This window comes from Pan paniscus, chromosome 5 (assembly GCF_029289425.2).
Source record: "Pan paniscus chromosome 5, NHGRI_mPanPan1-v2.0_pri, whole genome shotgun sequence".
Classification (NCBI taxonomy): domain Eukaryota; kingdom Metazoa; phylum Chordata; class Mammalia; order Primates; family Hominidae; genus Pan; species Pan paniscus.
In genome coordinates, this window is record NC_073254.2 from 163846073 (window position 1) to 163868765 (window position 22693).

A 22693-nucleotide genomic window follows, 5' to 3' on the forward strand; every position below is an offset into this window, starting at 1 on the left:
CCACGCCTTTTCAGGAATTACATGGTTTAATTTGCTGTAAATAGAAAAGTGGCCTGGTTAAACTCAATTTTGAAATGCTGACTTTATTCTGTTTAGTGTAAGATGAGTTTTTCTGAGAAGGTTCCACTGTTAGGAAGCTAAGTTTTCCCTTGCTGTATACAAAGGACTGTTTCAAAAGTGTGGCAAAACTGAATATTAAGGTTCTTAAGATTCATATTTCCTGTTATATTACTGGATGACTTGCTTTTGGGATTTAGGAACAGTGAAGGCCAGAAACAGAATAGTCAAGGAAATAAGAAAACTTATTTGGCTTCAGTGAGTCCCTAGTTCAAAATCAGAAATATTTATTTCAGTTTAAACTGGAGAGTTTGTCTTTTCAACATTAGTTAATGCTTGGAACCATTCATACTTGATTAAAATACATCGTTGAAAACTTTCCCTGTTTTTGATGAGTTGATTTTTGTTTTAACTGATTTAAACTTTTTCAAGGTTTAGGCAATGACATCATCACAATTGTTGATTATTTGGTAAACTGTGACTTCTTGCAACAGATTAGTGGTCCTGGTTTATGTTCTTGACTAGTATGTTGTTATCTGGACTGGGCTGTAAAAATCTGTGAACACTGTTGCTCTGAGTTAGGAACAGAATGGCTGGGGCAGAACCATTTTTGGCAGGTGAGCTGCACTTGATATCTAAATTATTAGAAAATGCCTTCATCTGTAATCATTCATTTATGGCTTTTCCAAAGCTGGTAGGTATTAGCTTGTTCTACCATGTGTGATCCGTTTAAATCTAAGTATTGTAGGATTTTTAAAGAGTTGTCAAAACTGATGGCATTAGGTATTCTACCAACATTGGCTAGAAAAAAATCTTGACTGAAGAGCTTGTCATTGCAGAAGTAGGATACTGGAGAGAATGTATTTAAATGCCAACCTGTGAAGTAAAGGGTCAGATGATGGTTTATGTCAATATTGAGAATGTAAGTACTAAAAGGATTGGCCATTTATTTTGATAGCTGTCTCAACTGAAGATTCTCAAAAACAGCAAGAGTCTTAATAGGCATTGGATGTTTCTTTGTCATGTTACTCAAATTCTGTGTTATGAGGTGCTAACTTCACTGTGTTTAAATCCATATATTATATATTTTGCAATTAAGAGAAAAAGACTAGGCCACGAGTCTTGATGAAGCATATTGTGATTTAGGCAGGTTATACTCCAAACTTAAATATTTTAATTTTATTCTGAAGAACAAATTCATGATACTTTAAATGAATTTTCTGATATCTTGGTTCTCTAAAAATCTATAAATGATTATTGGGAACTGAACATAAAAGCTCCATGCTAAATGTTGGGAGCCCAAGAGATCAGAGGGTTTTTGCCTTCAGGAGCCACATGGTCTGAGGAGGCAGGATAGGTGCAGCGAAATGTAACTGGCAATACTATCACTGTGGTAAGTACCACTTGTAATTAGAATCTTGGTACTTGCTGTTCCCCCAGAAGTGCTTTCACTGCAGACAGACCTTCCTTATGGTTGATGCTCAGCTGTAACCTTCACTATAGGCTATTCCCTGAGCTTGTATTTAAAAATCCTGCACGCATCCCTCCCCTGCATCCTTGACCCTCCTTCCCTGGTTTATGTTCTCCACAACATCTGTTGACGCAGAGGACTGTTTTTCAGTCTCCTCTCGCAGGACAAACCCTGAAGGCACAGTGTTTTATTTATTGCTTTATCCTTAGGTCTGGAAGGGTGCCTGGCATTCAGTATACAGTCACAAAGTAGTGTATGAATGAATGGATAGATGGGAAAGATTTCAGAAAAGAATTAAACGTAGAAAGAACCATAGCAGGGCCTAGAATCACTGGGGTTAGGGAGGAGAGAAAGGCCTAAGAGATCCAGGCAGGGGGCAAAATCCTGAAGAATTTGTATCTTAAACTTTTTTTTTTTTGCCAAGACAGGTCTTGCTCTGTCGCCCAAGCTGGAGTGCAGTAGCGCGATCTCATCTCACTGCAACCTCCAGCTCCCGGGTTCAGGCGATTCCCCTGCCTCAGCCTCCCGAGTAGCTGGGATTACAGGTGTGCACCACCATGCCCAGCTAATTTTTGTATTAGTAGAGACAGGGTTTCGCCATGTTGGCCAGGCTGGTCTCAAACTCTTGACCTTATGATCCGCCCGCCTCAGCCTCCCAAAGTGCTGGGATTACAGGCATGAGCCACCAACGCCCGGCCCACCTATTTTGTTTAAGCACTGCCCGTGACCGGTGTAAAACCACTTGGATATCATAGTACCACAGATGCTCCTTGACTCATGGTGGGATTATGCCCTGATAAGCCCACCATAAGCTGAAAACATGGTAAGCCAAAAATGCATTTACTACACCTAACCTACTGAACATCATAGCTTAGCCTAGCCTACCTTAAACTTGCTCAGAATACTTTCCATTAGCCCACAGTTGTGCAAAATCATCTGGCAATACAGCACACTGTAGAGTTATCAATTTGCCCTCGTGATCACATGGCTGACTGGGAGCAGTGGCTCACCACTGCTGCCCAGCATCATGAGAGGATTGTACCACTTTCTACTGAATACATATTGCTTTCTCACCATCATGGAAAAATTGTTAACTTGAACCATTGTAAGTTGAGGACTGTCTGTACTGTTACTTTACAAGTCTAAGTGTCTGAAGTGCAGTTACCGCTTGTGTGTATTACCTGTGATGCCCTGTATCTACATCTCCATTTTGATGTCATCAAGTCACCTCAGTTGAAAGAACTCTAACCTCTTGTAATTTTACTGTTACATTTTCAATAATTATATGTTACTTCTTCATGTGGGTTGACATTGGTATGCTTTATCAGTCTTGTTCCAGTTAAAGGGCAGAGAAGGTAGAAATTCTAATGGCCTTGCATTTTAATTGTGAAACTTACAGGAGAATATTTAAAGCAAACACAGGGCCACTGTTCAAGTTAAGAAATAGAACATAGAAGTCCCCTGTGAATCCATCCTTGATTTTATTTCACTCTTTCCCCTCAGGTAATTCTTGCATAGTATCCAGCTGTCATAGAAGTTGAACATCTCTAATCCAAAATCCAAAAACATTGAGTGCCAATGTGAGACAACAAATAGAAAATACCGTGCATAAGTACTTAATACAAGCTTTGTTTCATGCACAAAAGTATTTAAAATATTGCAAAAAGTTACTTTCAGGCTGTGTGTGTAAGGTGACATACGAAATAAAGTGTTTAGACTTGGGTCCCATCCCCATGATATCTTGTTCCAAAGTCTGAAAAAAAATCTGAAACACTTCTGGTCCCAAGCATTTTGGATAAGGGATACTTAACCTGCGTTAAGTTTTTCCTTCTTTTTTAAAGCCACTTGTATAGTATCCTTAAACACAACATCTTGGTTCATTTTGAACAATTGAAATAAACAAACTTAGCTTTTTGAGGTCAGTGTTTGCTACCAATTAGATGAAAGCATCCTAGGGAAGATGAACTGTGAACAGTCCCTGGGTCTGACTTCCATTTCTAGAGTTTACAAGAACCCATGTTTAGATGTCAGTGAGCAAGGTGATGAGTGAGTTTTAGGGAACAAGTCACAGTTTAGGCATCCAGGATCTGCAGAAATATGCTTAGAGGATTGCATTCTTGTTTTATATTTTCTGCTTCTAAACTCACCCTGACCTCTCAAGATCAATGCAGAACCTTCCTATGGGGTGAAATGAGTGTCTCCAACTGATCTAGAGATCAGGACACAAAAGGGAGAGCAGGCACTTTATTAGAATATGGCCAAACATGACAAGTGTAGAACAAAATGGGAGCCAGACTTCCTTGAATATACTATCTTGAGATTATGAAGGCAGTGAATATCTTAGTCGTGATAGCCGTCAACACGTCTGTCTCTAATCACACACCTCAAACCTCGACTGGTTGCTCTTTGGTTGTTGTGCCCAGCTATCATACTGGGAATTCCCTTTTCTCTATCCAGTCTATAATTGCCTTTTCCTATATCTCATTCACATGCTTGTGGATCACGTCCTCCAGTAATTCATGAAATGGGGTACAGGGGATGTAGACTTTTTGGGAACTTGGATGTCTGGAAATATATTCTACTCTTATGTTGGATTGACAGCTTGACTGAATATAGAATTCTTGGTTGTAGATTATTTTACCTCAGAAGTTTAAAGGGTTTCTTCCATTTGTTTCCATTTCCAATTTTGCTTTTTGGGAATCTGAAGCCATCCTGATTGCTGATCATTTGTATCTGATTTTTCTTTGGAAGTCTGTAGAATCTGTCTTCACTGTTCTGAAACTTCCATTTTACTGAGTCTTTTAAATCAGAAGGTATATTAGGGTTCTCTAGAGGGATGGAACTAATAGGCTAGATCTGTATATAAAGGGGAATTTATTAAGTATTAACTCACAATCACAAGGTCCCACAATAGGCCGTCTGCAAGCTGAGGAGCAAGGACAACCAGTACAGTGCCCAAACTGAAGAACTTGGAGTTCAATGTTTGAGGGCAGGAAGCATCCAGCACAGGAGAAAGATGTAGGCTGGGAGGCTAGGCCAGTCTAGTCTTTTCACATTTTTTTTTCTGCCTGCTTTAGATTCGATCTGCGCTGGCAGGTGACTAGGTGGTGCCCACCCAGATTAAGGATGAGTCTGCCTTCCCCAGCCCACTAACTCAAATGTTAATCTCCTCTGGCAACACCCTCTCAGACACACCCAGGATCAATAACTTTGCATCCTTCATTCCAATCAGGTTGACACTCAGTATTAACCATCACAAGTCTACCTCTTGTCAACTTCAACCCATACCCATCTCCTGAGATCATACATAATCTTCAAATAAAGACAATAATAAGGTCATAATTATGCCTAACGTAATACAACTATCCTTCATACAACCAGAAATGCACCAATCCCCAACCCAAATGCTATTACATAAAGTTAACAATTCTTAAATGCTGATGTGAAGTCAATAAATCTTATGTCACATGATGAAGGAAAAAGTAAATAAAATGAAGATATCTTCTTAGTACACGTGTGTACATGCACAAACATGTTTTTAACAAAAGAAGGAGGAAATACTAATGACAATTACAGTCCTCATTTCTGCAGCTGGTCACGTGGTCATAGCTGGTATTGATGACTACATTCTTCTACTACCCATTCTGTATTCCCTTTTTCTTCAGCAAGCACCTCAGCAGGTCATGGTTTTTTCCTGGTGGAGTGACCGAAACCTTCATTCCTGAAGGGTCTGGGCCATTTGTAGTCCTGCCTGGATTGGGCTGTTGTAGTTTCCCATTGACCTGAATCACAGGACATGGTAATACTAAGAGACACCCTAATAGATCTCCTGTATTCCATGCCTACTCTTCCTTACCTCTGTTGTGGAGTAGTAGAGCATACACGATCTTCTGGAGAACTTTACCCCAGCCCTTCAACGTATTGTCACCTAGTTGTTGTAATTGTGACTTCAAAAGGCTATCCCACCGTTATATCAATCCAACTGCTTCAGGATGATGAAGAACATGGTGAGACCAGTGAATTCCATGAGCATGCGCCCACTGCCGCACTTCTTTATCTGTAAAGTGAGTGCCTCTCTCTCTGTAAAGAGAGGCAATGCTGTGTGGAATACCATGACAGTGGATAAGGCATGCTATGAGTCCATGGATGGTAGTCTTGGCAGAAGCATTGCATGGAGGATAGGCAAACCCATATCCAGAGTGAGTGTTTATTCCAGTGAGGAGAAACCTCTGCCTTTTCCATGATGGAAGAGGTTCAATGTAATCAACCTGCCAGCAGGTAGCTGGCTGATCACCCTGAGAAGTGGTGCCATATCGAGGTCTCAGTGTTGGTCTCTGCTGCTGGCAAATTGGGCACTCAGCAGTGGCTGTAGTCAGGTCAGCTTTGGTGAGTGGAAGTCCATGTTGCTGAGTCCATGCATAACCTTCATTCCTGCCACCATGGCCACTTTGTTCATGGGCCCATTGGGCGACGACAGGGGTGGCTGGGGAAAGAGGCTGAGTGGTGTCCACAGAACGGGTCATCCTATCCACTTGATTATTAAAATCCTCCTCTGCTGAGGTCACCAGTTGGTGAGCATTCACATGGGATACAAATATCTTTCCAGTTTTTGACCACTCAGAGAGGTCCATCCACATACCTCTTCCCCAAATTTCTTTGTCACCAATTTTCCAATCATGCTTCTTCCAAGTCCCTGACTATCCAGCCAAACTACTGGCAACAGCCCATGAATCAGTATATAATTGCACATCTGACCATTTCTCCTTTCATGCAAAGTGCACAAGCAAGTGCACTGTTCAAAGTTCTGCCCACTGGGAAAATTTTCCCTCACCACTTTCAGGGATGTCCTAGGAAGGGGCTGTCCTTCAGGGATGTCCTAGAAAGGCAGCTGTCCACTTTTGGGTGGTGCCTCCATATTGTGCAGAACCATCTGTGAACCGGGCTCTAGTCTTCTCTTTTTCTGTCAACTGATCATAGAGAACTCCTCATGAGGCCATTTGTGCAGGCTAGGGGAGAGAAGGCAAGGTGGCAGGAGTCTCCACCTTGGGCATTTGAGCCACTTCCTCATGTAACTTACTTGTGCCTTTAGGACCTGCTTGAGTCCAATCACGTATATACACTTCCATTTGATGATGGATGCTGCTGTGCATGACCCACTTTATGGCTAGATGGGTCAGAAAGCACTCAGTTCGTGATAGGCAGGTCAGGTTGCATGGTGACTTGATGACCCACAGTCAAACGTTCAGTTTCCACCAAAGCCCAGTAACAGGCCAAGAGCTGTCTCTCAAAAGAAGAGTAATTATCTGTAGAAGATGGCAGAGCCTTGCTCCAAAATCCTAGAGGCCTCCACTGTGATTCACCTTTGGGGGCCTGCCAAAGGCTCCAAACAGCATCGCTATCTGCCACTGACACCTCAAGTACCATTGGATCTGCTGGGTCATATGGCGCAATTGACAGAGCAGCTTGCACAGCAGCCTGGACCTGTTGTAGAGCCTTCTCCTGTTCTGGACCCCACTCAAAACTGGCAGCTTCAGGTCACTTGATAAATGGGCGGGATTAACACACCCAAATGAGAAATGTGTTGCCTCCAAAATCCAAATAGATCCACTAGACATTGTGCCTCTTTCTTGGTGGTAGGAGGGGCCAAATGCAGCAACTTATCCTTCATCTTAGAAGGAATATCTCAACAGGACCCATACCACTGGACCCCTAGAAATTTTATTGTGGAAGAAGTTCCCTAAATTTTCATCAGATTTCCCATCCTGTGGCATGCAAATATCTCACCAATAAGTCCAGTGTGTTTACTACTTCTTGCTCACTGGATCCAGTCAGCATAATGTCATCAATGTAATGGACCAGTGTGATACCTTGTGGAAGCAAAAAGTGATCAAGGTCTCTCTGAATTGGATTATGACACAAAGCCAAACAGTTAATATACCTCTGAGGTAGAACAGTAAAGGTATATTTCTGGCCTTGCCAGCTGAAGGCAAATTGCTTCTGGTGGGCCTTACGGACAGGAATGGAGAAAAGGGCATTTGCCAAGTCAATGGCTGCATACCAGGTACCAAGAAATGTGTTAATTGGCTCAAACAATGAAACCACATCTGGTACAGCAGCTGCAGTTGGAGTCACCACTTGGTTAAGCTTATGATAATCCACTGTCATTCTTCCAGATCCATCTGTCTTCTGCACAGGCCAAATGGGAGAGTTGAACAGGGATGTGGTAGGAATCACCACCCTGAGTCTTTCAAGTCCTTGATGGTGGTACTAATCACCACAGTCTCTCCAGGGATGTGATACTGTTTTTGATTTACTATTTTTCTAGGTAAAGACAGTGCTTATGGCTTCCATTTGGCCTTTCTCACCATAATAATCCTCACCCGACCAATCAGGGAGCCAATGTGGGGGTTCTGCCAGCTGCTAAGTATGTCTATGCCAATTTTGCATTCTGGCACTGGGGAAATGACCACAGGATGAGTCCAGGGATCCACCGGACCCACTGTAATTTGGACCTGAGCTGAAACTCCATTATTACCTGACCTCCATAAGCCCGTACGTTAACTGGAGGACCATAATGACGTTTTGGGTCCCCTGGAATCAACATCAGCTCAGAGCCAGTGTCCAGTAGTTTCCGAAATGTCTGATCATTTCCTTGTTCCCCAATGCATAGTTGCCCTGGTACAAGGCCAGAGGTCTTCTTGGGGAAGGATGGGAGAAAGATTAACAGCATAAATTGTCAGTAGTGTAATGGAGTCCTTTTTCAAGGGGACCCGGCCTCCCCTTCATTCAAGCAGCTCTGGGTTCGTAAACTGGCTCAAGTCTGGAAATTAAGGGGCCATGATTCTCTGTTTTTATAATTCAGATTAGACTTTTGTCCATTTGACCTAGAAGTTTTCTGCTTATATAAATTAAGTAAAAATACAGTAGGCTTCCTTTCAGTTTCACTTCTAGAAACACTGTGATTAGTCAGTGCCAGAGCTCTATATGTGTCAGACTATTCTGATTGTTGCCACTTTGCCTCTGCAGTCCATTACAGTAGCTACATCCACCTTGCCTTTGATGGCTGAGTGCTGCCACTTGGCCCCTGCCACCTCGGGATCCAAATATTCCCACTATATTTATTTTTTATTTTTTAAATTTATGTATTAGTCTATTTTCATGCTGCTGATAAAGACATACCTGAGACTGGGAAGAAAAAGAGGTTTAATCAGACTTACAGTTCCACATGGCTGGGGAGGCCTCAGAATCATGGCAGAAGGCAAAAGGCACTACTTACATGGTGGCAGCAAGAGAAAATGAGGAAAAAGCAAAAGTGGAAATCCCTCATAAATCCATCAGATCTCATGAGACTCAATCACTATCATAAGAATAGCATGGGAAAGACCGGCCCCCATTTAGTTATCTTCCTCTGGGTCCCTCCCACAACACACAAGAATTCTGGGAGATAAAATTCAAGTGGAGATTTGGGTAGGGACACAACCAAACCATATCATTCTGCCCCTGGCCCCTGAAAATCTCATGTCCTCACATTTCAAAACCAATCATGCCTCCCCAACAGTCTCCCAAAGTCTTAACTCATTTCAGCATTAATCCAAAACTCCACAGTCCAAAGTCTCATCTGAAACAAGGCAAGTCCCTTCCACCTATGAACTGTAAAATCAAAAGCAAGCTAGTTACTTCCTAGATAAAATGAGGGTGCAGGTATTGGGCAAATACAGCCATTTCAAATGGGAGAAACTGGCCAAAACAAAGGGGTTACAGGGCCCACGCAAATGTGAAATCCAGCAGGGCAGTCAAATTTTACAGTTCCAAAATGATTTCCTTTGACTCCATGTCTCACATCCAGGTCATGCTGATGCAAGAGGTGGGTTCCCAAGGTCTTGGCAGCTCTGCCTCTGTGGCTTTGCAGGGTACAGCCTCCTTCCTGCCTGCTTTCATGGGTTGGTGTTGAGTGTCCATGGCTTTTCGAGCCACACAGTTCAAGCTGTCAGTGGATCTACCATTCTGGGGTCTGGAGGACAGTGGCCCTCTTCTCACAGCTCCACTAGGGACTCTGTGTGGGGGCTCCACCCCCAGATTTCCCTTCCTCACTGCCCTAGCAGAGGTTCTCCATGAGGGCCCCACCCCTGCAGCAAACTTTTGCCTGAGAATCCAGGCGTTTCCATACATCTTCTGAAATCTAGGGGGAAGTTCCCAAACCTCAATTCTTCACTTCTGTGCACCCGCAAGCTCAACACCATATGGAAGCTGCCAAGGCTTGGGGCTTCCACCCTCTGAAGGCATAGCCCAAGCTGTACATTGGCCCCAATCAGCCACAGCTGAAGTGGCTGGGACACAGGGCACCAAGTCCCTAGGCTGTACATGGGTACCCTGGGCCCTGCCCCAGGAAACCACTTTTTTCTCCTAGACCTCTGGGCGTTCGATGGGAGGGGCTGCTGTGAAGGTCTCTGAAATGGCCTGGAGACATTTTTTCCATGGTCTTGGGGATTAACATTAGACTCCTTGCTACTTATGCAAATTTCTGCAGCTGGCTTTAATTTCTTCTCAAAAAATGGGTTTTTCTTTTCTACTGCATCATCAAGTTGCAAATTTTCTGAACTTTTATCGTCTATTTCCCTTTTAAAATGGAATGCTTTTAACAGCACCCAAGTCACCTTTTGATGCTTTGCTGCTTAGAAATTTCTTCCACCAGGTACCCTACGTCATATCTCTCAAGTTCAAATTTCCACAAATCTCTAGGGCGGGGCAAAATGCCATCAGTCTCTTTGATAAAAAATAACAAGAGTCACCCTTGCTTCAGTTCCCAACAAGTTCCTCATCTCCATCTGAGATCATCTCAACCTGGACCTTATTGTTCATATCACCATCAGCATTTTGTCAAAGCCATTCAACAAGTCTCTTGGAGGTTCCAAGCTTTCCCACATTTTCCTGTCTTCTTCTGAGCCCTCCAAACTGTTCCAACCTCTGCCTGTTACCCAGTTCCAAAGTCACTTCCACATTTTCAGGTATCTTTTCAGGAACACCCCACTCTACTGGTACCAATTTACTGTATTAGTCTGTTTTCACACTGCTGATAAAGACATACCTGAGACTGGGAAGAAAAAGAGGTATAATTGGACTTACAGTACCACATGGCTAGGGAGGACTCAGAATCATGGCAGGAGGTGAAAGGCACTTCTTACATGGTGGCAGCAAGAGAAAATGAGGAAGAAGCAAAAGTGCAAACCCCTGAAAAACCCATCAGATCTCATGAGACTCATTTACTATCACAAGAACAGCATGGGAAAGACCAGCCCCCATGATTCAATTACCTTCCCCTGGGTCCCTCCCACAACATGTGGTAATTCTGAGAGATACAATTCAAGTTGAGAGTTTGGTGGAGACAGAGCCAAATCATATCAATTTATTTATTTATTCTTTTATTTATTTTTTGTTTTTGAGATGAGGTCTCTTTCTGTTACCCAGACTGCAGTGCAGTGGCAAAATCTCAGCTCACTGCAACCACCACCTCCCAGGTTCAAAGGATTCTCCCGCCTCAGCCTCCCGGGTATGTGGGACTGCAGGTGCTCACCACCACTTCCAGCTAATTTTTGTATTTTTAGTAGAGACAGAGTTTCATCATATTGGCCAGGGTGGTCTCGAACTCCTGACCTCAAGTGATCTGCCCACCTCAGCTTTCCAGAGTGTTCAGATTACAGGCATGAGCCACCACTGCACCTGGCCTATTCCCATTGTTTTTAAATTTTGTAGTTGAGTGACTGTGTATCCCACTGTTAGATGTGACATACAGAGAAAGGCAATTACAGGGCTCTTCAGAGATGCAGGTGCTGCCCTCACAAATCTGTTTTACAAGGCATTGGTCAAGGGTATATTTTCTGGACCCTCCCTGATGGGATGAGTAGGTCTAAAGTGACTAATCCACTCCACCATCATTATGCCTTTGGATCCCTTCTTCTACATTAAACCAAGAGAGATCAGGCATTTCCAGCTTGCTCCCAGTGGGCCATCTTTTAATCCATATTTCAGCTAACCAAGCAAATAAACTATTAGAATTTTTTTTAACTCCCTGAGCTGCAACATTAAATGCAGAGTCTCTACTAGTGTCCCCAAATCTATAAATTCAGCCCGATCCAACTCTATGTTCCTTCCACCATTGTACCACACCCTTAATATCCATTCCCATGCCTGTTCTCCAGATTTCTGTTTATATAAGTTAGAAAACAATTCTTTTCGAGTGTATCACACCTCCTCATGGGTCACATTCTCAACCTCACCTCTAGGGCCCCGCAGGAATTTTGTCTATAGATCTAGAAGCAAACAGAGGTGTTGGAGGTGGTTTCTGAGGAGAATCAACATTATCTTGCCTGGCAACTGTCTCAGGGGAGGCCATCACTGTTGCCTCAGGCAGCACAGGGTTTATCTCCTCAGACAAAGGTGGAAAGGCTGACAGCAGCATGGGTCGGAGAAGGGATGTTGCCACTACTGGGGAGGGGGAAGCTGTTTCTTCTGGCAAAAAAGGTTCATCAGAGTTTACAAACTCAGTGTCCCCAGCTTCATCGGGGTCTTCCCATATGTCCCCATTCAAAGTTGCAGGGTCCCATTCTTTTCTAATCAATTCCCTCACTTTAACAGTAGACACTTGGCAAGGCTGTGCATGCACCTTTCATTGCAGGTCAGCCACTTGCATGATAAGAGCTTGTATCTGTTTTTCCACAATTTCAGCTCTTTCTCTACAGGAGATAAGACTCTCACTCAGGGCAATCTTAGGAGATTTGAGGCTCAGTATCTGCTTCTGAAGCTGGGAGTTAAAATCCCTGAATTCATCATTTTCTTTCATTACTCTGTCCCCTGAACTTAGGAGCAACCAACCAGCTTCATTATGTTCCTTGGTTCTCCACATGTGGTCAAAGGTATTATGTATAGAGTAACTAAACTCCTTGCCTCTCATGAGCAATGAATCAGGAGTGTCAAATGCATTTATTTTGTGTAACTCTCTAAACAGTTCATGCCAAAGTCTATCAGTGTTCTCCATACTATTAGAAGTAGAGTCATTAGCATTTTTGGGTCTAATTATATTAAGCAGCCAACTCCAGAAACCCCAAAACCAATTAAAGAACCCCATTCTTAATATTCTGTTCTTCTAGAACTCCTGGTACAAAAATCTGTATTAGTCAGGGTTCTCTAGAGAGACAGAACTAATAGGAAATATATATAAGGGGAATATATATATATATATAAAGGGAAATGTATTAAGTATTAACTCACATGATCACAAGGTCCCACAATAGGCCATCTGCAAGCTGAGGAGCAAGGAGAGCCAGTCTGAGTCCCAAAACTGAAGAACTTGGAGTCTGATGTTCAAGGGCTAGAAGCATCCAGCACAGGAGAAAGGTGTTGGCTAGGAGGTTAGGCCAGTCTAGTTTTTTTCGTATTTTTCTGCCTGCTTTATATTCTAGCCTTGCTGGCAGCTGATTAGATGGTGCCCACCGAGATTGAGGGTGGGTCTGCCTTTCCCAGCCCACTGACTCAAGTGTTAATCTCCTTTGGCAACACCCTCACAGACACACCCACGATGAATACTTTGCATCCTTCAATTCAGTCAAGTTGACACTCAATATTAACCACCACAGGAGGTTTATGTCCTTCTTTTTTGGAAATAATTAAAAATTATTTTTATTCTCTTCCTTGTATTTTCTCCTTTTTCTCTCTTGAAGTATTATTTGGAGTAGACCCGTCTGGACTGGTATTCTAATTTGCTTGTTTCTTTCCCATTTCTATGCCATTTTACTTTATTTTCTGGGAGATTTTCCTAATTTTATCTTTCAACTCTCTGTTGAGTTTTTCTCCTAAAGACTTTTTTAATTTTTTTTTTTTTTTTTTTTTTTTTGAGACAGAGTTTTGCTCTTTTTGCCCAGCCTGGAGTGCAATGGCGCCATCTCGGCTCACCACAACCTCCACCTCCTGGGTTCAAGCTATTCTCCTGCCTCAGCCTCCTGAGTAGCTGGAATTACAGGCATGTACCACCACGCCTGGCTAATTTTTGTATTTTTAGTAGAGACAGGGTTTCTCCATGTTGGTCAGGCTGGTCTCAAACTACCGACCTCGGGTGATCCGCCCGCCTCTGCCTCCCAAAGTGCTGGGATTACAGGCATGAGCCACTGTGCCCAGCAAGACTTTTTTAATTTCTAAGAGTTATAATTTTCCTTTAATTTTTTTTTTGTCTGTTTTGGACTTACCTGCTAGAGACGTTCTTCAGATCTTTGGAAATTCCTGTCTGTTTGCTCATCATTAAGACTGGAAGAGGAAAAAAATGGAAATAATGAACAAGTGAGCAGTATTTCATGACTGAGCTGTATTGTAGGGTGGTCTGAGTGAGCTGTGTGGGAATCTCCCAATATCAGTATCTTTACATATTTGCTAGTGGAATAATTTGATTCCCAGAGAAGTTACATTTTGCCCTGTAAGGGTTTGGCAAGCAGAGTCCTCTAAGCCAAGTAGAAGAAGATGGGCATGTGGATATTCTCTGCTTTCAGTATCACTATTCATGAAATTAATCACTAGATTGTATATATGTACCTGTATACATGTATACGTAGACATGCATACATATATAGCTGATTATTGTTATTCATGGATTCCCTGTTTGCAAATTTACCTACTTGCTAAAACTTACTTGTAACCCTAACATCAGTACTTGTGGCACTTTTACAGTCATTTGCAGACATGCACATAGTGATAAAAAAGTTGAGTCATTCAGCACATTTTCCCAGTTGAGGTTGAACAAGGTAGTACTCTACTTTCTTGTTTTAGTGTTCATAATGTACTCAAGTTCCTTCCATGGGCTATTTAGTGCCACATTTTCCACATTTTTGTGCTTTTTCTTTGGTGATTTCACTGTTTAAAATGGCCATGTTAGCCAGGTGTGGTGGTGTGGGCCTGTGCTCCCAGCTACTCAGGAGGCTGAGGTGGGAGGATCGCTTGAATCCAGGAGGCAGAGGTTGCAGTGTGCCAAGATCGCACCATTGTACTCCAGCCTGGGTGACAGAGCAAGACCTTGTCTCAAAGGCGGAAGGGGAGGGGAAAGGCTGCCTAGAACAGTGCTGAAGTGCTGTCTAGTGTTCCTAAGCTCAAGGCTGTGATTTGCCCTAAGGAGAAAATATGTGCATTAGGTAAACATTCAGTCATGAGTTACAGCACTATTGGCATGAGTTCAACATTACTGAATCAACACTATAAAGAAGGTGTCTTTAAACAGAAACATGCATAAAACAAGGTTTTGTATTGATCCATTAACAAAAATGTTGTGACCAGAGACTCACAGGAACCTAACCCTATATTTCCCCTAGGAGCCACAGTTCAGTATTTGCTAATTCAGTGCTCACAGTGACTTTATAGAACTTAACTACCAAAAATAATGAGAATTGACTGTATGTCTGTATCTATACCTACCTATCTGTGTTTGCTCTATACTCATGCCTTCAGACATGCTTTATATTGACTAATGCACAGACTGCATATTTTTTCCTTTCCAGAAAGTAGAATCACCTAGAGACAGGGAAGGGCATTTATCCAAGGAGCAGGAGACTTGCGGTGTGGGGCAGGGGTTGGGGGCAGGGCGCAATCTAGGAATCTTAACTTCTTTCAAACAGCTTTCCCCTTGGTCCTCCATATTTTGACAGTCTCTTCCTCCTCATTCGCCTGCCTCAGTTTTAGAGGTACATGCTGTCCAGGAGTTCCTGTGACTTTTAAGAGTCTGTAGTGTGAATCTGGATGGTTCTCAGTTCTCCCTTACTGTTAGTTTGGGAAGTAGAGTTTGGTGTTGCTTTAAGTCCTCCAAGTCAGTTACAATGTCTATTAGCTTTCCAAATTTTAGGTTTCTTGTTTTCTTTCCTCCCTGTCCTATGTTTCTATGTCCCTTTGTCACTTTACTATAGCTTTATTGGGGTTTAGGGAGAAAGCAAAATTAGACGGGAAGCTCTAAATTAGATAGGATCTGCTATCCTGAGTCTTAATTCTTTTTCTTATCTTATGACTTATGTTCCTGAGATAAATTTTATTGGTAAGTTGAGGCCGTTATTCCACCCCCTTGCCATAGGGCCTAGGAAGATGTTGATATTGCTAAATATTTGCATGTTCTGGACTGCAAAGAACTGAAGAGTTCTGTGATTTGCAGGCATCTGAATGAGAAAGTGTCTTCCTTTTTTCTTCTCTACCATGCTCCTTTAAGAAAATGTGGATAGCTTAGTTCTCTACAAAGCATTCTTAACTTCCAGCTCAAGAAAGAGAATATCTGGTCAAAAGTAAAGTAAAACTTTTTCAATTTTAATCTAACCCTAATTCTCTCCATGCTTCTTTGTAATGTTTGTTTGTTTGTGTTTTTTTTTTTTTTCCTGCTCAAGTTGTCCCTGATTTTTTTTTTTTGAGACAGGGTCTAGCTCTGTTGCCCAGCAGGCACAATCAATCATGGCTCACAGCAACCTCAGCCTCCTGGACTCAAGTGATTCTTTGGCCTCAGCCTCCTGAGTAACTGGGACCACAAGTGCATGCTACCATGCCTGGCCAATTTTTAAAATTTTTTGTAGAGACGAGAGTCTCACTGTGTTTCCCAGGCTGGTATTGAACTCCTGGGCTCAAGCAATCCTCTCACCTTAGCCTCCCAAATATGCTGGGATTACAGTTGTGAGCCACCATTCCTGGCCTATGTTTTATTTTTGATGTGTTAAACAAAGCTTTATCACTCCCAGATTACTTTCTGTTACTCATTTTTAACATTTTCAAAGATTATAAACCAATGTTTAAAAATAATAGCCACTACAATAGTTTACTATTATATGATTCCAGATAGAGAGGAAAAAGAAATCGCTGAGGTGATACTCATTGTTTTAGAACATTTTCTTCCAAAGGGTTTCTTTTTATTTTTTGAAAGGCACTCATTTGTTCTGATTTTTAAAATAGTGATGCATAATTTTCATTAAAAGTTTGGAAATACAGAAAACTAAAAGTAATATTCATCTTTATTCATACCCAAAGTAATTACTCTGTGTGTGCCCTTCCAGTCTTTATTAGTAAATATATGAACAAAATGTTTCATTAATATTTTTCCATGTTATTCTCCCACAAATTCCTTTAAATTAATATAAAAATGGTTCAGCAATTTTTAGCAACCTATTTCTGTCAGAGGCCAAGTAGCATAATTTTTGGCTTTGCAGGTCATATGGCCTTCATCGAAAGTATTAAACTCTGCTGTTGGAGCAGGAAAGCAGCAATAAATGCTATGTATACAAATGAGCATGGCTGTGTTCCTATAAAACTTTATTTACAAAAAAAAAAGGCATCAGATTTGGCCCACTGGCTACAGTTTGCTGACCCCTAGATATTATTTTTAAACTTTTTATTTTGCCGTAATTATAGTTTTACAAAATGTTACAAAATAGCACAGAGAGATGCTGTATGCCATTTACCCAGTTTTCCCTAAGTTACATCTTAAATAACTATAGTACAATATCAAAACCAGGAAACTAACATTAGTATATGGTGTGTTCAGAGTCTGTACCATTTGATAACACGCAGAACCACCTCACAGTGAAGATACACAACTATTCCATCACACAGAGATCTCCCTCATTCTAACCCCATAGAATCACAACCACCTTCCACCCCACTCCCACTCATCTTTATCCTTTTACAGTCTCTAATCTGTGTCCTATCTCTCTAATTTTTGTCATTTTTTAATAAGTTGTGCAGGTGAAATCACACAGTATGTGACCTTTGAAGATGGGCTCGTTTCACCCAGCATTGAAATCCATCCAGATTATTGCATGTATCAGTGGTGTTCTTTTTTGGCTGGGCACAGTGGCTTACACCTGCAATCCCAATACTTTGGGAGGCCAAGGTGGGAGGACTGCTTGAGCCCAAGAGTTCGAGACCAGTCTAAGCAATATAGTGAGACCCCGTCTCCACAAAAAATAAAAAAGCTAGCTGGGTGTGGTGGCACATGCCTGTTGTCCTAGCTACTCAAGAAGCTGAGGTGGGAGGATTGCTTGAGTCCAGAAAGTAGAGGCTGTAATGAGCCGTGATCATCCCACTGTACCCTAGCCTGGGTGAAAGACCGAGACCCTGTCTCAAAAAAAAAAAGAAAAAGAAAAAGAAAAAGTGGTCTTTTTATTGCTGAGCAGTATTCCAGGCTATAGATGTACCACAGTTTGTTTAACCGTTCACCTACTGAAAGGCATTTTAGAAGTCTCAAAAGGTTCTTTTAATGTTCTAGCAATCACATATTCCATGTGATTCAATACACAGAAACAAACACTGCAGACCACATTGATCTCCCTGTTTGATTCAGCTGGCTAGGTAAGTGTTCCCTTCCTTCCTTATACTCAAGCTTCTGAGTTGAATGTGGTTCAGAAGGTGGTGGTCCATCTGTATCCAAGTATTGAATTGAATCATATCATCTGAATCTGTCAGTATTTTAAATTCATTGACTCACTGATTTCAACCAGAGGTCATTGATCCTCTAGGGACTTCTAGTTGTTTTCAGGTGAGTACTAACATCTCTCTAGTTGTAGTGACGGTTGAATTAACAGTCTTAATACTTGGAAAGAGACTCAAATTCAAGTCTCAGTATTACCACTTACTACCTGCAGTCTTAGAGAAGTTGCCTACTTGGGCCTCCGTTTTCTCATTTGTAAAATAGAAATAGTACTAACCCTGTCTTATAGGGTCACTGTAAGGATCACATGAGATAACATAGGAAAACACCACACAAATGTTACTGTAATATTCATAAAAATAGATTATCCTTCACTAGTGTTTTAGAAAGAGCAGCAGTAGTTTTATAATCAAGATGAGTAGTTTCAGGTTGTGGTACCCTTGCTTAAAATATGTATACATATTTTATATATTTTATATATATATATATTTAGATGAAGTTTTACAAACTGCACCAAAAGAACAGGGAGGGCAAGAGGTATTTCTGTGTGCTGTGATGGATGGCCTGTGTTGAAAATACAATACCAATTAGCAGATGTGACAAGAAATCATTTAAATCAACAACGTCTGTAGCAGGCTACCCATCTGCTTCCTGTTAACTAGGGCTTCCTTTTTCAAACTGTCTTCCTTCAATTTCCATGACCCTGTTCTCTCCTGTTTCTCCTCCTGGCTTATCATCATCATTTTCTTGGCCTTAAATATAAGTTTCCCTAAGGATCATCTCTGCACTTCTCTTTCCATGACTTCTTCCCTGGCAATATCATGCCTTTACTTCATTTCTCAAAGCCTACATCTGTGTCTCTAACCCTGACCTCCCTCATTTCCATCCTGCTGGCCGGACAACTCTATTTCAACTCAGTGTTTCCAAAGCTGAAGTCATTTTTCTTCCTAAGATGGCCCTTCTTTTCAAGTTTCCTGTTTCTATCCCACACTCCCAGCATCTTCTCAGTCCTTCTGCCTCTAAACGTAGAATAGTCCTCAAGCATTCTTTTCTCTTTGCCACCTCCTAACTCCCACAAATCTAATCAGGCTGTTGACTCTTTGATACAGAATCACTCATCTCCTATTTCCTTTCCATTTCAGGCCTCCACCTTCAGCTTTTTTGTGTGTATGTGGGGGAGACAGGATCTTGCTCTGTCTCCCAGGCTGGAGTGCAGTGTTATGATCATGGCTCACTGCAACTTCTGCCTCCTGGGCTCAAGTGATCCTCTCACCTCAGCCTCCTGAGTAGCTGGGACCACAGGCGTGAGCCACCAAACCCAACTAATTTTTTATTTTGTGTAGAGACACAATCTCCCTATGTTGCCCAAGCTGGTCTCGAATCCCTAGGCTCAAGCAATCCTCCTGCTTCAGCCTCCCATAGTGTTGGGATTACAGGCGTGAGCCACCACACCTGACCCACCTGCAGCTTTTTCACTATCTTCCACAGCTCTGTTTAATTCTTCCAACTTAATGTCCCTTGTTGCTTTCCTTGCATGTAGAGTAAAGCCCAGATGACTGGTCTAATATAAAGTCTATGCTCAGACCTCAAACTGCTTTTTTTATTAACCTAAGACATCATAGCTTTGATAGAAGTGCTTTTTAAATCTTTGCATATTTGACTCCTGATGAACCAAAAGGAAGTAATACAAAAAACCTTTTTTCAGAATTTCATAATATTTTGCTTTTCTCATGATACTTTTCCAATGTCATTGATTTATCTGCATACTTTTTTTCTGTGCTGGTCCCATGTATGATTTCTCCCAATATTTCCACAGAATTGCATATAGCCAATATCTATTTATCGAATGAATGTTTCTATGTTAGAAATTCAATTCTTGCTTGGCCCATGCATTCAACCAATACCTTGAGTACCTTACTATGGGTCAAGTACTTGCATTGGGCATAAAATAGGCACAGTCTCAGCTTTCACAGAACTTACATTCTAGTAGGAGTCCCAAAGATGTTACCACTGGTGGTAAAAATACCACTTTATACTAAGGTATTTTTTGCTTATGTCTCAAGCAAAGTTATCAGGCACTTCATGTAAGAATATATTAAATATTAAATCAAATAATTATACTCTGGTTGCCTGAAGGATATGGAATTTACTTGTTTAGTGAAGTGAGGAGTTTATATCAGGAAAGGAAAACACAGGTGAGTTTAGTTTACACAGGGTCTTCCCAAAGGGAAGGAGCAGTTGGTGGGGAGGGAAAAGAGAGTGAGGATATCAAGCTATTGAGGTCACCTCCAGTCAGTCATTTCTTCTCAGCCAGGCAATTCCATGAAACTAACATAATGTGCTCTTGAATTTTACACAGATGGCAATCAGGAATTGTTTCCCTGTGAAGTCTGTGGAAGACGTTTTGCAGCAGATGTTCTGGTAAACATAAAGACATTTTGTAGATGTGTTTCATTGGACTTAAATGAACTGTCAAGTCAGTGAGGAGGCGGCAGTGCAAAGATTAAAGACAGATGTGGAGGGGAAGCAAGGGAAGAGGAAAAGTACATAACCTATGGCTGGTGGGCCCAGAGAACACTGAGGCAGATTGATGCTGCCTCATTCAAGAGCGACCCTATTAAACATGGTCCTCCTGAAATGATGCCAGATGGAAGTCTCTTGGCATCGTCAATGATCCCTCAAGAGGTTTTGGCTCTTCCGCCTTTTCTTTAAGCATCGAAAATTCAAATTTCAAGGCCAAAGCACCAGGGAAATTAGCTAGTCAAGAGGAATGAGCATTGAATTTTAGACATCTGGAAACCTGGCTTTTAGCCTCAAATTTGTCACTAATCCTGACAAGTCCTTTAACCTTCCTGTTTTCTGCTTTGCCACGTATACAGAACCTTCAAATTTGAGGGTTTTTATACCATTTGAACAAAATGATACATGGATGTAAGTCCTGTTCCAAGATCTAATTGTTGTACAGATTCAAGCTAACGGCATGTCAAGTCCCCGATTGATGGCTATAAAGTTGAATAAAAGCTTGATTTATTTCAAAATTAGGGAATCAAATAGATGGTATGCCCCAATATTATAAAGGGGTTCCCAAGAAAGATGATTTTTTTCAAAAAGAAAATCTAAGATGATAATACAGCTGTCAGTTGGGACATTTTAGATAAAGGAGACTTATCTGGAACTTAAAGGATGTGGACTGTAAGCCTGACTATGTTTGGGACAAAAGACTATAAAATGAGGTTGTAGGTTTTATTTTTCTGGAGAATTTAAAAAATGAAATAGCTGTCTTTTAGTTAACTGTGGTTAGAGCCTCCTGAAACTAGAGGGAGAGCTTGCGGGGCTGGTTGTGGCCCTGTAGTCCACCAGTGTGTGTCACTGCCTTTGCCAGCCTGGAGCCACACCCCCTGAGAATTAGTTTGAGACCTGGGAGGTTCCATTTGCAGAGGGATCTCTAAATGTCAGGTACATCTTGGATACTTTTGAGTTTCATTTCCTAAGCCTATTTCTAGGCTATGGAGGGCATTGATCAAATGATTTGATCTTTCTCTCTCCTTCAGCTTAAAATGGATGGCTTGTTCTTAGCCAGTGCAGTGATTTTTATAGAGCTTGTATTTTGTGGGGTCTGACAAAGCTACTGTGTCAATGACGGTTATTATGTGTCACACATCCACGAAGGGAGAGGGCCAAGGTCCCATAGTGGTACAGTAGCACATTTTATACAGGTGGTACACAGGGAAAGCTCTGCATGTTAGCTCTTCAGTTTTTGTATCAGAAATGTTGAATACTTGAAGGACTACTGATTGGAGTAAAGAACATACTGCCCACATTTGAGTTAAATATATAAACCCAAATTTGAAGTAAGTCTTTTAGCTATAAAGGCATTTTATTGTCTTTGCTCAAGCACAATATCTAGTTATATGTAACATGGATGAGAAGAGCCAGATGGATTTGCTCTGCTGTGACCTGTTAGAGAATGAACTAGGCTCTGAGGAGCAAACATAGTCCCTGGAGTGGGGGCTGTCTAGGTACACCTAGGCATTAAAAACTGATTGTGCACTTTAGAAATTCCAATCCCTACTCTTCGTTTTCTAGGAAAGGCATGGACCAATATGTAAGAAACTCTTCAACAGAAAGCGTAAACCTTTCAGTTCTTTGAAGCAAAGATTACAGGGCACTGACATTCCTACTGTGAAGAAGACTCCGCAATCCAAGGTACTCCTGATATCTTCTTTAGTGTTTGTTATTACATTCTGCGGTACTGTAAGGCCTATTTCTGGGATTTCTGGTTTCATTTTTGCTTGATAATACAGTAATGTAATGTAACTGTAATCCACCTTTGCTTTTTTCTTTATAATCTTGCTCACTTAGATTTCCAGATACACTTCAGATATTTTCCAGATATAGCAAAAAATAATCTTGTTTATGTTTTCATTAGAGTGGCTTTAAATCTAGCAATTAACCTGAGAAGAAAGTCACTTTTAATCTACATTTGCTTTTCTTTAAAGTTTTATAGTTTCTTTATTTTTCTGATTTTTCTTTTGTGTTTTCCCTCACTCTTGTGGCTTGCAAATTATATTACTGTATTTTCCAAACCTCTTTAAGGAGTACTTTTGAAAAACAAACTCTCCTTTTCCCCAATTTTCACAGTTCTGTTTCCTGTGAATTCAAATTCCAGCTTTAAACAAAATTGTAATGGAGAGGTATATAGTCTAGGGTATTATTTGTTGGTTTTATTTTTTACA

The 22693-nt window shown here is 41.4% G+C and overlaps 1 protein-coding gene across 1 annotated transcript in view; it reads left to right on the top strand.

Moving 5' to 3' along the window:
* Positions 1–568: 568 nt before the first annotated feature.
* Positions 569–22693, top strand: part of ZC2HC1B (zinc finger C2HC-type containing 1B) — a 73631-nt gene continuing 51506 nt past the window's right edge. Inside the window, exons 1-3 of the mRNA XM_003811549.5 lie at positions 569–674; positions 20317–20378; positions 22044–22163. Of these exons, the coding sequence (XP_003811597.1) occupies positions 647–674; positions 20317–20378; positions 22044–22163 (210 nt within the window). The 5' untranslated portion in view covers positions 569–646. The remainder of the gene's footprint in view (positions 675–20316; positions 20379–22043; positions 22164–22693) is intronic.